The 15,424-nt window shown below is 47.9% G+C and overlaps 1 protein-coding gene across 1 annotated transcript; it reads right to left on the reverse strand.

Moving 5' to 3' along the window:
- Window positions 1-4,136: 4,136 nt before the first annotated feature.
- On the reverse strand, window positions 4,137-14,806 carry C16h10orf53 (similar to human chromosome 10 open reading frame 53). Its single transcript, NM_001109431.1, has 3 exons — window positions 14,671-14,806; window positions 5,514-5,633; window positions 4,137-4,698 (listed from the first exon to the last, which is right to left on the reverse strand). Exons 1-3 carry the CDS (start codon window positions 14,765-14,767, stop codon window positions 4,634-4,636), a joined length of 282 nt encoding a protein of 93 aa, NP_001102901.1. The 5' UTR covers window positions 14,768-14,806; the 3' UTR covers window positions 4,137-4,633.
- Window positions 14,807-15,424: the final 618 nt, after the last annotated feature.

Here is a 15,424-nt window from a genome sequence, read left to right on the forward strand (position 1 = left end):
GAAGAACCATCAAGGTTAGCAGCCTGTTGAGGGAACATCTAAACAACATGATTGAAAATGGTCATTAGTGGGAGGTGCTAGTGGTTAACTTTATGATAAATTTACCCTAGACATGGTGCCAAGATACGTGGTCTCATTTCCTCCCCCTTCTGTCTGCTTCCTAATACCCTCCCCTCCCTTCTCTTTCTCTGCCTTTCCTAGGATGACTGATAGAGGTAACTGTTTTTCTGGTGTGTGTGTGTGTGTGTGTGTGTGTGTGTGTGTGTGTGTGTGTGTGTCCCCGTCTGTCCATCTGTCTGTTTGTACTTGGGCACATGCTGAAGTGCCCGGCACATGGTCTTCTCAGTATCTGAAACTAACTCAGAATGTGGATAGTTTACCTACTACCTATCTCAGAATCAGCTGAAACACTTGTCACAAATGTAGCTTGTTAACTGGTATAACTCAGCATTCTTTCTCAACTTCTGGGTGTGTACTCTTGACCTCCTCTGAAAGGTCACTCAAATGGGATCATCATCTTCATGGAGGTCTCTGTCTGCAGGAGGATGCAGTCCAGTATCTCTCAAGAAGCACTCCCCCCAATTGAAGAGGGGTGTGTGTGTGTGTGTGTGTGTGTGTGTGTGTGGTTTGTGTGTGTGTGTGTGTGTGTGTGTATCTGTATGTGTGCGTGCACACAGGTACTTAGCTTCTCTGGTGTCATTTCAGAAAGCTGTCTGCTGTTTTCTTTGCATATGCAAATGATTGGGTCAAAGGTTTCACTGGAACAGAGTAGTTTACATACAGCTCCACTGTAGACAGAAATGCCATGGGTATCCTGGAAGGGTGGCCATGGAATTTTTTTTTTTTTTGGTTCTTTTTTTCAGAGCTGGGGACCGAACCCAGGGCCTTGCGCTTCCTAGGTAAGTGCTCTACCACTGAGCTAAATCCCCAGCCCCGTGGCCATGGAATTTATGCGGAGACTGATACCCAGACCAAAAGTACACCTACAGCAGCTTAAGCAAACAGTACTGATGACCATGGATGTGCTTGTTTTTCAGACAGCATGGTGGTTTTCTGTTCTGTTCTGTTTTGTTTTATGAGGATTTAAAATTATAATTCAATGCTAAAACTCCTGGCAGGCATGTGGGTAGTCCTGGGTTCAATCTTCAGTACCAGAATAAAAGGAAGAGAGATAAAGTAGAAACCTGGACTTGTAGCCTTTCTGGAAAGACCCGGAAGACTAATAGCCCCAGACCTGTTTCCTCCTGGGAAGCAAGAGTGGCATTGGAGGTGAGTGATGGCTGTACCCAGAGGCTGGACGCACCTCTCTCTCCATGCTCACAGGTTGCTGGGCTGTTTGGCCTGTTGTCTCGGATGCGCTTGGCTCTGTCTGCCTGCTGTCACCTCGGCTTAGTCGCTCCAGAGAGTGAGCTTACCCTGAGCAAGCCCCTGATCTGTTTCTAGTGACTCAGGACACTTCTTCCCAGCCAAGCTGACAGCAGCTGGCTGCACCACTGTCTCATGGTGTTTTCCCTTTAAATGTTCAATTCAGGAAGGTTATCTCTTTGTGTCCCCTGTCAGACACCTGTGTCAGCATTTTCTTGTCTTTCCCCCTGAATCTGGCTGGCTGGTGTGTTTTTCCTGGGAACTTGGCACCTTCAGGGAGCATGCATGTGCCTTCTGGAAACGCAGAGCCACCCACAAGGGCAGCAGCTGGAGGTCAGCGTCTGAAGGAGACGGATGGGTATCACTTCCCAGGATTACTTTGGGAGATGTGTCCAAGGAAGTGTCAAGCCCCAGAGAGTACGAGGGTCTCTTCTTCTGTCTGTCACACTACTGAAATGTTCCTGTCACTGACTTGGAAGCCGATGGTCTCTCATATATGGCGAGGTCCCAGAGTTGTTTGTCAAAGGTTTCAAGGATAAAACTAACAAGGGGAAGTAGATGTGGTTAGCAGGGCTTCCGGGAGCAGTCCTGGAAGTCCCTCACCCCACCCCTTCAATTCTATTTATTACATTTTTTTTAAATGATGAAAAAGCTTAGAAACTCTAAATTTCATTTTAAAACTGCTGAGACAGAACCATGCCTTTGATTTTACTCTAAAAAGGACGCTCACCTTCTTTATATGGGCCACTAACAGGGCATTGATTTGTCATCTTAAAAAGCTTGGGACGTGATTAATTAAGTGGTGTTTTAAAAGCCTCAAAAGGCACCTGGATGTCTGACTTGCTGAGAGGCACAGAGCATGTTTGCCTCTACAGGGAGCGACCAGCTTCCTGGTTCCCCACAGGGAAGTGTCTTCAAGGAGAGGGAAGGCAGAAGGAAGACATTCCCAGTCATCTCCAAAGTCCATGTAAACAGAGGGCTGCCGTGCCAAAGCCCTAAATATACTTATTTAGTCTCTCTCTCTCTTTCTCCCTCCCACTCCCGTGTGTGTGTGTGTGTGTGTGTGTGTGTGTGTGTGTAAAAGGACAATTGTAGGAATTGGTTCTGTCCTTACACCATGTGAGCTTTGAGTTCTGGGGATCAAACTCAGAACTCTAGACTTGTTGGCAAGCTCCTTTATCCATGGAGTCATCTTGCTGACCCATAAGTTTATTACAGATGTTTATGTGAAAGTACTTTTTCCCATGATTTAGAATAGGTTTTCCTGTCAGTTCTGTGTGCTGGACGTTTAGTCTGCAGGGAAAAGGTGGACTCTCTGAGAGGCGGGACCTTATGGGAGGCAGCTGAATTGTGATCATTGTAGATGAGATGAATGCTGGTACCAGGACTGAATCTGGTCTCACGGGTCTCGAGAGTTATTATAAGAGCAAGCTTAGGCCTTGCCTCTTGGTCCCTTTCACAATGCACGTCACCTGCCACGTAATGACACATCACCAGACACCAGTATCACGCTCTTCAGACTTTCTAGACACAAGAATTAGGAGCCAAGCAAAGCCCTTCTCTTCATGCACTATCTAGGGCCAGATGCTGAGTTAGAGAAACACAAAACGGACCACAAGACAACTTCTTACACACGTGCAAGGAGGAAACACTCCTCTGATTTAGACACAGTGCTCAGACAGTAAACGCTCAGCCACACGGGGACAAGCTCAATATAAGACACGAAGGTAAAGGGAGAAAATACAGTGTGATCCTCACCAGGCAAAGCCAAGTTCTGTCTACATTCTGTTCTGTGTCTGTATAGAGCTAAATAAAAGAAATTCCAACGCGAGAAACACCAAAACAATGCTGAATTTCACTCTACCATTATGGAGTTTTTATCCATGGGTTTTCAGTGAAAATATATTCCTCTAAAATTCTATACTGAAACAAGGAAAGATGCTACATAATTTGTACTGAAGTTGGCCTCTCACTAAGGACGAAGGAACCGTGGAAACCAGTGCCAGACATGGGTAGGGAACTGTTCTGCACAGGAAGACTGGGCTTCTTAGTAAGGGGAGGATTAAATATTTCTCTGAGTGCTTTGTAATCTGGATCGACTCAGACAAGTGAATCGTGGGCCAAGGCTCCAAGTTTTTAGCACATGGAATCTCTGTTGGGCTTTGTAATTTAGGGGCAAGGGGGGAGCTGAGGCTCCCTGGGATGGAGGGAAAGACAGATTCCCAGGTGGTATAAATTCTCTGCAGGTCACGAAAGTGCCTTTTTCCTGCATAGTCTCCTGACTTCCGCTGGGAACTTCTAAAAGGTGAGTGGTCTTCAAATAGCCTCATGTGTAACATCATACAGTGGTGTCTGTTCCTCTCCTTGCTTTTATCATGAAGAATATATATGTATGTATGTGTGTGTGTATATATACTCTATATTATTACATATTAGATATTACATATTAACATCAGATATTAAATAGTCTATATAAGATATATACATACATAAATATATATTCTTATGTGTACAGAGAGAGCATAGGACTTAGAAAGCAAACACACATCATTTCCACACAACTGATTCTTTTTTTTAACCTTGCCTGTCACTAAAACTCCTTTCTATGAGGTTGTGTTCTCCACCCGAGAGCCCGAGAGCCCCTCCCGTCTGCCCCAGATTGTCTCCTGCCTCCTTTGGAGCACCCTGCTGTACTGGCTAACACAAAAGAAAGCAGACGCTTTCCTTGTTTGCAACAGGGACAAGTGAAGATTTGACTTCACATAATTTTATTCTAGCAGTTAAAAATGTATTCCAGCAAGAGCAAGAAATAAACCCATACAGGCGGTCAGGTTTCTGAATTCTACATTTACACTGGTTTGGTCCAGAGCCCTCATTCCGCCCCTACTCGGAAACTCTTTAATTTCACCTGTTCCTGGTTCATGGCGGATTCAGAATAGAATGTCTAATGCTTCTGGCGATGGTGCTTTATTAGGGGATGGCGCTCTGTTATTAGATTGCATTTTCTTATTTCCTTCAGATCCAGTGCACCTGATATTGGAGGGCTCTCCCTATGGGAGGAGACTGAGAGACGCTGCCAGGGAGGAGTTTTTATTGTTTTTGTGGGTGCCTATGTAGCCAGATAAGAAACACAAACGCGACAGGCTACTGGACAGGTGGCCTTGCCTTGTTCTAACTGGTAGAGCCCAGCGTCTACGTGCCCACTGAGCATCTTTTGCTGGTGCTGTAGACTGGAGGACATCGCTGGCGTTCCGTCCGCTCCCCCGGATCAGAAGGCGTCTAGCACGGCGATCCTGGCCTCTTCACACAGCGGGTCTAGTTGGCCATCACCCCCTAGAAAAATCGGTAACACCTTTTGGCCAGCTTTATGTACAGACTGATGCAATATTAAATATGCCTTGAGCTTTCACCGGGAGTGTATTTGAAGGCTACAGGCGTGCAAACCGTCGAGTAGCCTCTAGCAGTGTGGGGAGTGTGGAAGCCCTTGCTCTGAGGCACGGGGAGGCAGATATGGTGCCAGTCTATGGGGCCAGAAATTCCCCAGGCCAAAGAGATGTGCAGAATATATCCGATCGTGCCACATCCTGTGGGTTTACTGACTCTAATTGTCTCTGAAATCTAGATAAAGTAACAGATAGAACAAAAAGCATGTTGAAAGAAAATAATAAGACATACATTATTAAGGTGGAAAAAAGGAAACCAAACACAAAGCCTATTTTCTTCCGGTTGCATTTAAAGGCTGGGCTCGGCTCTGCTTTCTTTCCTCTTCTGTCTGCAATGTTTGGGGAAGAAACTGGGCAGCACAACGCTGCACTCATGTGTGTGTGTGTGTGTGTGTGTGTGTGTGTGTGTGTGTGTGTGCGCGATGTAGTGTTTATGTGTGGTGTGTATGTGTCAGGGTGTGTATGTGTGTGTGTGGTGTATGTGTGTATCTGGTATGTGTTTGTGATGTGTTTGTTGTGCATGTGTATTTGTGTGTTTTTCTGTGTGTGTCAATATGTTGCTTATGTGTGTGTGTGTGTGTTGTTCATGTACATGGTGTGTGTAGTGTGTTTGGTATGTGTGGGTGTGTATATATATTTCCACTGGAAAGGGAGGGACTGCTCGGGAAATGCTGAGGGCTGGGCAGAGGCCTCCCACAGCCTTACCAAACTCCAGGTCTTGGATGTCACATTGAAAGACTGTCTCCTCGTTCACCACGAGCTCCACCAGATTCCAGTCTTCTATCTCCTGCAGGATGATCTCATGGCCGTCTTTGGCCAACACGGCTGAAAAGTAACAAGGGGCATGGGTGACAAGTGGATAGAGTCCACGTTAGCCTATGTCCGTGTCCTCACAGATGTCAGAAGCTTGTCTCCTCCCTGGTTGTTCTTGGTCATAAGCTAACCACCTGTTGGGCACTTAGCTGGTCCCAGGCCTCCTTCTGTCCCTAAAGTCTCGGGAAAGCAAAGACAGACACCCAAGTGACATGGATCTTGCTTATGAATTTCCTCCGACCTGGAGGAACTGTTAGGAATTAGTCTCTCTTGGAGGTGGCCACCAAGCGTCCCACAGCTCAGCACCATGGAGAGAGTATTGAGGTGACCCAGCATCCAGCAACTTCTTTTCCCACGGATGGAAATATAGTTTGGTTGCCTTTCCAGAGGGCAATTTATAGTGGAAGCAAAAACCTTCAAAAAACATGTTTTAAGAACATTCCACTTAAGAAATCCCATAAGAAAAAAAAAATCAGAAATACAGGCAGATTTTTGCAACATGACGTTCTTTCTATAATACCAAAATTCTGTAAACAGTTTACAAGTCTGATGACAAAAGGATGACAGAGCCATGTGTATATAGTGAGAGTTTAACTTGGAAATTCAAAGCTATAGGCTGCTGAGATGCCTCACTGGGTAAGGGTGCTTGTGCCCGGGACTTACAGCCTGAATTCAATCCCAGAAACCCACGTGGCAGAGGGAGAGAACCAACTCTGGCAATTGTCCTCTCGTGTTCACCTGTGAGTCATGATGTACACAGGTGTGGGAATGTACACGCATGCACATACACACAATACGTAAATACATATGGAAAAATAGGGACTTAGCTAGCTGGGTGGTAGCCTTGGGGCATTTGAGGAGTGGGAAGCAGTTTGGTCTGGTAGAGGACGGTAGATAACAAAGGAATTGGGTCCATTTTGCCCTTGACATCAAAAAGTCGGCAAAGGTGCCTAAGTGAGGAACCACGAGTTAGACTTAGTCCCACCATTTGGAAGACAGAGGCCAACAGATCTCTGAGTTTGAGGCCAACCTGGTCTACAGAACTAATCCCAGGACATCCAGTGCTACACAGAGAAGCCCCGTCTTGAAAAACTATAAATAAATAAATAAATGCGATGATTTGTACCTTAAGGTCCAATTCTGAAGGGAGAAATTGAAGAAGAGAAATGGAGGACGTTGAATTATCAAGAGACACCAAACCAGCATGTAGAAACCATGCTCTAGGATTTAGAAGAAATGAAGGCAGGGACAAGTCCAACAAGACCTGGACACCGATGACATTCATTGCCTCCCTTCTCCCCGTCTCAGATCCTGGCCTCTCCCTTTCTGCTGTCGGTTTGGCCAGAACCTTGCACCCATTTTCATTCCTCTTCCTCCTCTTCTTCCTCCTCCTCCTCTTCCGTTACACCTACTACTCAGCCTGTCAGTCTATCTCAGAGTCTTAGTCCTCAGTGCATGCTGGTAATTCAATCCTTCTGAGCCCTGTCAACCTCCCTCCTCCACCATTTCTGTTTGGTCGTCCTCATCATCCTTTTCCTCCTCCTCTTCCTCCCTCTCCTCCTCCTCTGTGTTCTGCCATGGCTTCCCGTGTGAGCTCCCAGTAACCATCATGGTCTCTTTATAGTCTGTTTTCAGAACCAGAGCAGGGTCAGAATATGGCTTTATTCCTGGATAACTCTGGTGACTCCCAGCTTACTCAGGATAGACACCAAATAACTTCCAAGGCCGCCCGGCTCCTCCTGACCTCCTTGACCTACTTACACTTCCACTCCAGCCACATTCACACCCTCACTGACCATGAAACTCTCTGGGCATCCCAGGAGCTTATGCCTGGGATGCTTTTTCCTCATGATCTTCCCTTTCCTCCCTCAGCCTTCAAGTAATCAGCCCCAAAAGTCACCCTCATGGACAAGACCTTCTGGAGTCTCGTTTGTGTACATGTTCATTTGTGCGTTCATTCCTGTGTGTGTGTGCGTGCGTGCGTGCGTGCGTGCGTGTGTGTGTATGCATGCTGACACTTATGTGTGCAGTTCAAGGGATAAATGGCAGGAGTCAGTTTTCTCCTTCCACCATGAGGGTATCAAACTAAGGCTGCTAAACTTGCCAGCAAACGCCTTTACCCGCTCACTGGCCTTACCTCCTCACCTCACTCGCACTTGGATAAACTCTTCAGAGATTCCTATCTGTCCTGTTCCCTACTGGGTCCCAGTGCCTAGGACTGTGTCTGGCACAGAGTTGTAAGACTTTTTCTGGGAAGATATGATCACTTTCTATTCACCCCAGATGGGGCACTAACTGACAGCAGACTGGAGAAACAATTCCACCCATGTCTAACCCGGTAAGCCAGTGGGCTTACTGGAATTGCCCACTTACAGAAGCGGGAGTGACTTAAAGATGGCTGCATCACAGGAAAAGCCAGTCTTCGGTGGGCAATGACTCACAAGAGCTGCATCCCTGGAGCTCCCTGCTCAGCTTACTGGTAACTCTATTGAAGGCTTTCCTCTCCCCTAGTCATGGCTCACTGCTTAGATGACCCTGAGAGTGGGGTTTCCTGATAATGTTGCTTCCTGCACATTCCAGGAAAGAATGTATCAAATTTGAGGACGTAGCTATTCATCAGAAACATGGCTGAAAGGAGACTGGAGGAAGAGAGAGCCAGGCATCGGGCAGAGGTGTGGCCTGAGGACCAAGTACTAGGGACCAGAATTCAGAAGTGCTTCTCTGGCTTCAGAAAGGCAAGTGGGTGAAAGCCTCAGCGGAGCCAGAGCTGAGCTGAGGCCACAGGTGCAGGTTGCTGGTCCTTTTTGGCGAGGGAATGGTAGTGCAGAATTCTGGGACTGGATTTCAGAAGAAACAGACCGCCAACTGTTGAGTTCCAGCTATCTCCGGAGAGACATACGTTTACAGTTGTGGGTTGTGAAAGGATTAGATAATGAACATTCTTATTCTAGTTGAAAGACAAATTGGGCAGTGAGCTTGGAGGGCAACTTGGGAGTGTCTGTAAAATGTAACCCACACAACAGAAACCAAATGTCTCATTTCTAGGTGCCTTCTTTAAGGCAAATACCCCCCACCCCCCATTCTCACCCCCGCAGGTAACACAGGTGGCAGACTAGCAATGTTTTCTGCAACATACTTGGTGGGGAAAAAGAAAAGGAAGCGATCAGAAACTGCAGTGGCTCGAGACATTGTAGCACATCTGGCACCTGACGTGGGAGGTGGAGGCCTGGGTGGGTGAGCACAGCACTAGGCAGGTGTAGAGCCTCTCCTGTGTCCCCTGCACACCATGATCTCTCTCCGCTTGAAAGGGCAGATGACTAAAGAGGGACATAAGGTAGAGTGAGGCTGGTTTTTAAAATGCTGGCCTTTTCTATAATGTCTAAGATTTTTACAGAATCTCCAGTCTGCTTTACATTTGTAATCTGAAAATCTTTTAGATTATGCTGTTTCGGGGGGGGGGGAGGTGTCCTAAAGAAAGACAGAGGAACAAGGAACCGGTGTACATCTGTAATCCTGGCCCTTAGAGAGCAAGGGTGGCAAATTAGCAGTTCAAGCCATCTTGGGCTACATAGGGCTCTGAAGGGGGGAGGACAAAAGAAAAGGAAGACTGGCAGTCAGTCAGCATGTCAATACCTGTGATCAGCCTCTGCATTCAAGAGGCTGAGGCAGGAGGATCATGAGTTTGAGGCCATCCTAGGCTACTCAACAAGATTCTGCTACCAAGTACAAAATAAGAAAGCGGTGGGGGCTGGGGGGAGGAAGGGTGGAGGAAGGAGAGAGAGGAAGGAGAGGGAAGTAAGAAAGCAGGATCAGAAAGGAACAGAGAGGCTTGGTGAACTACTGAACTAGTGCTTCTCTGGCTTCAGAGAGGCAAGTGGGTGAAGGCTTCAGTGGAACCAGAGCTGAGCTGAGGCCACAGCTGCAGGCTGTTGGTCCTTTTTGCCGAGGGAATGGTATTTTGAGGAAGTCCTTGGGGTGCATTTTGATGGCTGTCCAGGTTTGTAAGGTATCTGCAGGTGGCTGATTTGTAAAGTAAGCTGTGCCCACCCTTGCTCGATAACGCATCTAATAACAGCTGCCAACATTTACAGAGGACCTGGCGACAAGGGCTAGGGTGTTAATGGCAACAAAGCAGGGAATGTTTACCCCCCCACTCCACCCCCAACTCTCCCACTTTAAAGCCAGTGTTAGCATCAGAGTGAGCAGACCTACTTGTAAGCCCTCCTCTGTAGGATCGGCTTCTGAATGCTGTGTATGACTTTTAAAAATCATAGCTCTTTATCGTTTCCCGAAGCCCCGCTGTCTTTGGAAGGATGCCTGATCTTTTCTGAACGTGCCCTGCCCTAAGCAATCTGAACACTCTTTCTTTATTATTCACGAATTATAATGGCTCAGCAGAAAAGAAAAACGTCTCCACTAAACCGGTGCTTAAAAGAGCCCTAAGTAATTGGGCCATGGTTTCTCCTCATCTACTGTGCTTGAGCCTGTCAAACGATGCCCTCAAAGGAATTAGAAGGCACTGTAACTGACCATTAAAAATGGAATCCATCTTTATTTAGGCAAGGTACCCAAGTGCCACCCTCCGTCCCCAGCCATGCATTAGCTGTGCTCGTTAATGGTCCCTGGCATTATGTCTGCTCTGAATGAAGAAAGGAAAGCGATTCATCAGTATACCAGCAGCACTGACGTCATCCACAGATGGTGCACAGCTCTGCCAGCTAAGGGACGACAGAGCCTCTCCCCTGTCCCTGCACTTTATCCGGATTCCCCGTGAGGAATGAGGTGCCACTTCAAAGAGATGGGTGTTCTGTGGGTGGCTCACGGCTTCTGGCTGATTTATGCTGGAGTTTAACCACTGCCTGTGCACAGGCTTTGTTTCAGGGAACATATTTATCTGACCTTTCTTTGAATAGACAACCCAGTAGCAGCCCAGGAAACCATGTCCCCCTCCGTGCCGGGTGGTGGCATTTGGGTGAGCTGCAGGAATTCCAGGGGGTTGCCTTCTCTCTTTCCTTCACTCTATACCAGCCGTGCCACCTCCTCTCTGACAGGAAGGCATTGAAGTCCTGAGACTGCTAGTGTGACCAACTCTGAGGTAGTTGTCCCTAGAGTTTGAATCAGACAGGTAGCCAATAGCCACGAGGGAAGGTGCATTATTCTGACTTTGCTGTTTCGGGGAGCTTGTGTTGACCCCAGGTTCCTGCAGGAAGGTCAAGAGAGCTGCCCTAAAAGAGGTCAGGTGCCTGTGCCTGGCAACCCCCCTAGGAGAGACGATCCCTTCTTGTCTGCTCCTGGGAACCCTTACCATTCACCTCTCAACTCCATGGGTGGCTTGTTTTGTGGACCAAATCTGTTTTCAGTTATACCCTGTTCCGGAAGAGTAATGCTGTCTCTATAAAATACTCCAAATCCAGGTGTAACCTGAGTGTCAGTCAGAGGGGCCTTTCAGGGACAAGTCAGGGGCAGCTGGGAAGTGCTTGCCTCCTGAGGTCTCTTGCAAGACCATCTGCCTAGTCCTTGACTCCTCTTCTCTCAGAGCCCCTCAGGCCTTAGAAAGCTAACCTGAGGAGTCCAGAACAGAGTGACAGCTAGACTCCCACCCTGTCCCTTTCAGATCCCAGCCAGCTCCCCAGGAGGGTCTACAGACCATGCAAAGCCTAGGTCCTTAAAGCCATGTTGCACCTTCCCAGGAGTAGCTACCTCCCGTTGGGGAAGGGGGAGCAATGGGCAGAGGAAGGTGAGACCAGAAATCCTTACCCAGGGACTAACATCTTGCCTCCCTAGTTGATGAACTGCCCTTCCAAAGCAGCTGGACCACTTCCAGCTAAACAAGCCACTGAGTGCCCTCTTCAAAGATGTTTAAGATCAAGACACCAAAACAGGATGCAATAGCACGAACATGCCAAAGAAAGACACGGGCATCCTTTGGAGAGAGGCATTAGCTGAGGTAGGTCAATTAGGGCCAGCATCAGGCGCCTGGGGAGCGTGATTGTGTTAATGGAGACCCTCACCGAGTCCTTCTCAAGTTTCTTTCCAGAAGTGAAATCCAAATTATGCAATTAAAAGGCTCACAGCTGGGGCCGGATGTTCTCGAACTGATTGAAGGATGAGGGAGTGGACACAACAACTTTCTGAAACAGCGATCGTCTCTGTAATTAAATGCAATTAGCTGACAGAAATGGCTGCTCTTCCCCTCCGAAAGCTGATTGGAATGCTAAGACTTTAAAAACTAAACCAAAACAAACAAACAAAAAAAACAAAACAAAACAAATAACCGCCCCCAAAACCATGACCCCATCTCATGCCTTGTTCCTTCTAACTGGATGCTCGGCCGATCAGGCAGAATGCTAAAGATGAAGGGTGCACAACTCCAGGATGTACGGGGCCGTGAGAGCATCAGGGGGTCTGGAGAAGATGTCTGCTAGCTGTAGGGGCTGTGGCTGTGCACGAACCACAGGACAGAGATGGAGTTTGCGGGGCTGTAGTGCCGACTTGCCCAGCCCGCCTGCTTCCCATTCCTCCAAGGTTCAAGACCCACCTCCTCCTTCTTTCCTAACGACTGTCTCTGAAACAAGTCCTGGCTCACTAGTCTGCATTTCTTATTAGACTCTCACCAGTCAGGGGCTCACATTTTCCTTCTCCCAAGGGAAAGGGAGGCTCAGAAAGACCATGTCAGAGCTAGGTTACCTCATCTTCAGAGCCTCTGTACACAGCCTCGGCTAATGCCATTTCCCTGGCCACAGTGCAGTCCTGTAACAGATTTCATGCATATTAAATATCAAATGCACCGGGATGGAAAGTTGATTAGAGTGCATGAGGTCTAGGGGTGGATGTCGATGTCGGAAGACTCTGGGAAATCTGCAAGTGATGGTTCTATGATACTGTGATCGTTAGTTACTGGTGCAGCACGACACCTCTATGGGCTGAATTATACTTCTCTCAGTTTGTGTGTTAAGTCCTAACTCTGGCCTGAGGCTAAATGAAGTCATAGGTAGCCCCTGGTTCAAAAGGATTAGGTTCCTTGTACATTTTTCCAGCTGTGGGTCTCTGCCAGTTGCCATCTGTTACAAGAAGAAGCTTCTCTTATGAGAGCTGAGAATTCTACTCATCTATGGGTATATCGAGAAGCCTTTGGAACTTGGTTTAATACTCTGTCCATCTAACAGAAAAATAGTGGTAGGTCTGTCCTCAGAGTTTATAACCTACCCAACAGTGCCGTGGTTCCAATAGTGGTACTGGGTACACCTTTTGACTTGTAGTGTGTCCTTTAAATCCAATCAGAAAGTCTTCCGTTGTTCCCACAACATAACGTGCCCCTTCTGCACCAGTGGGCGTGTCCTGCCAGGCCAGTCACTTTGTTTACTCAGAGTTTACAGCTGAGTAGAATGAACGAGTGCTCCCAGCACGGTAAAAGCTGGACAGTAGAGCTCACCTAAATGGGACACGAATATCATACTCTCTAGTGCCGTGTCTCAGGGGATTGCGATGGAACAGAGGGGCAGATAGCCTGCAAGCAAAGGTAGCTGGTGCCCAAAGTGAAGCTGGCTTTGGATATAGCACATAAGAACTCAGAGCAATTGTGATGGCATGCCAAAGCTCATGCCAGACAAATGCCAGCCTGCCAAGAAGGACGGACACGGAGCCCCACTCCAAGCCTTGGCGTTTTTTATTAGCAATTAATAACTTCTGGGGCAGGAAGAGTCTGTTTTCCCTAAGGGCGCGTCTCCAAGGTTTGCCACGCCCCGAGAGATAGACTCACAGCCCAGAGGATTTGGGCATCAAGGAGTTGACTAGCTGGAATGAGAGCGAGTGACTAGGAAGCTGGGGATGGGGCTGGAGGGGGTGAATCTGACCAAAATATGTTGTATAAAAGTGTCAACGATAAGTAATAAAATATAAAAAGAGGACCCACGTCTCCCTGAGATATCAGTTGGCTTGCTACTGTACCCATCTTCTCAGTACCCGAGGGCAAGAGAGAAAGTGGCCATCAGCAAGCTGGGAAGGGAGCTACACCAGAAATAACCCTACCTAGCCAGGGCCTCCAGCATGGAGGGAAATAGATTTCTATTGTCCAAGGCACAGGGCCTGTAGCATCTGGTGCTGGCGGCTGAAACAAACTAATATAAATGCTGTCTTAGGGTTTCTAGTGCTATGATAAGACAGTATGACCAAAGAGAATCTTGGGGAGGAAAGGGTCTTTTAAGCTTATAGTCCACTTGACTGTCCATCACTGAGGGAAGTCAGGGTAGGAACTCAGAGTCAGGACCTGAAGCAGAGGCTATGGAGGGGTGCTGCTTACTGGCTTGCTCAGCCTGAGATCTTATAGAACCCAGGACCACTGGACCATGAGTGGCATCACTCAAAATGAGCTGGGTCCTCCCCACATCAATAACTGGTTAATAAAATACACTACAGACTTGCCTACAAGCCAGTCTTGTAGAGGCGGCGTCTCAAACGACAGTCTCTCTTCCCAAACAACTCTAGCTTATGCCAGGCTGACATAATTACAAGCAGAGACACCATTGGATTTGCCACAGAAACCTCTCGGCAACTATTTTCTTAGAGAGAGGGACACTTTGTAACAGTGAAAAGCTTACCCCACCTTTCAGGTGTGAACTTCAAATACCATCTCCTCCAGGAAGTCATCCCTGATTGTTGGGCCCAAACTGATTTTTGTGTCCTCTTGGCATTTGGCCCTAGTCTGTCAGGCTCTAAGTATGACTCCCTGTGTTGAACACACCCTGTTCAACAGTTCAATCCCTGTCACTGCAGCCACTTGACTTACGGAGGTCAATTATTCCTCACCCTAAACTTCCCAAATCCTAAGTGGGATTAGCTTACTTTTCCCTAAAATTTGTGTACTTTGACCGGTAACACTTAGGATACCCACAGATTATATACCTAAGTAGGGGGAGTCAGAGGGAGGTGCTAAGTCATCCCGGGAAGGCCTCCTTGGGGAGGTGGCACTTGACTGGGGTCTGAGGAGGGAAGGTCTAGGTAGGGCACTAAGGCTGCATCCCAGAGGCTAAGGCTCAGCGGGGCGGCCCACCTTGCAGACCCTGCAGTCGGTAGGTGTGGTGCTCCACAGACAGGCCCACTGCGCTGTAGGGTCCGTAGCGCAAGGTCACTACTGCGTTTTCTGGCATGGTGCTATGTCCAGGTTGAGAGAGGTTGTCAAGGACTCTAACACCTGCTGCTAGGCAACCGCCCCTCCAGCTTTCAGGGAGGTGGGCGTGGCCACGTGCTGGGCGGGGCTGAGGCTTTTAGGTCCCTAGGCTTAGAGCAGAGTTACTGGTATACAGCCTCATAAACTAACTCAGTTTCCACCTGCTGTGGTAAGTGTTAGTGGTGACTGCGCCAGTGGCTAACTCCCGCCAGCTAGGGAAAGCATGAGTCTGACTGCGCTTCCAGAGTTGCCTAGTTTCATCGCTAACCATCCAGTTGCAGCCTGCATTTTGTATTAACTCGGCTGAGGTTCAGGAACCTCGCTAAGCCGTGCAGGAAAGCAGAAAAGTAGAGTGGATGGGAAACTGTGTTTTCTCTCCTTTTTGACCCGTTTTTGATTAATTTATTATGCATACATACTGACATCCCCGTGTGTCTTTGTTTTGTTGAAGCCTCCTTTGTTTGGCCACCTTAAATAATCTCTCTCTCTCTCTCTCTCTCTCTCTCTCTCTCTCTCTCTCTCTCTCTCTCTCTCTCCCCCCCCTCTCCCCCTCCCTCCCTCCCTGCCCACTCTTTCTCATTCATTACCACCCTGCCAGACATGGACAACCCCAGGAGAACCTGGAGGCTCCATGGAT

This window comes from Rattus norvegicus, chromosome 16 (assembly GCF_036323735.1).
Source record: "Rattus norvegicus strain BN/NHsdMcwi chromosome 16, GRCr8, whole genome shotgun sequence".
Classification (NCBI taxonomy): Eukaryota; Metazoa; Chordata; class Mammalia; order Rodentia; family Muridae; genus Rattus; species Rattus norvegicus.

Coding starts and splice junctions, on each gene's coding strand:
- C16h10orf53 (NM_001109431.1), bottom strand. CDS start 14,767: ATGCCAGAAAACGCAGTAGTGACCTTGCGCTACGGACCCTACAGCGCA. Junction 5,634..14,670: donor CCGACTGCAGGGTCTGCAAG/GTGGGCCGCCCC, acceptor GTTACTTTTCAG/CCGTGTTGGCCAAAGACGGC. Junction 4,699..5,513: donor CATCCAAGACCTGGAGTTTG/GTAAGGCTGTGG, acceptor CGATTTTTCTAG/GGGGTGATGGCCAACTAGAC.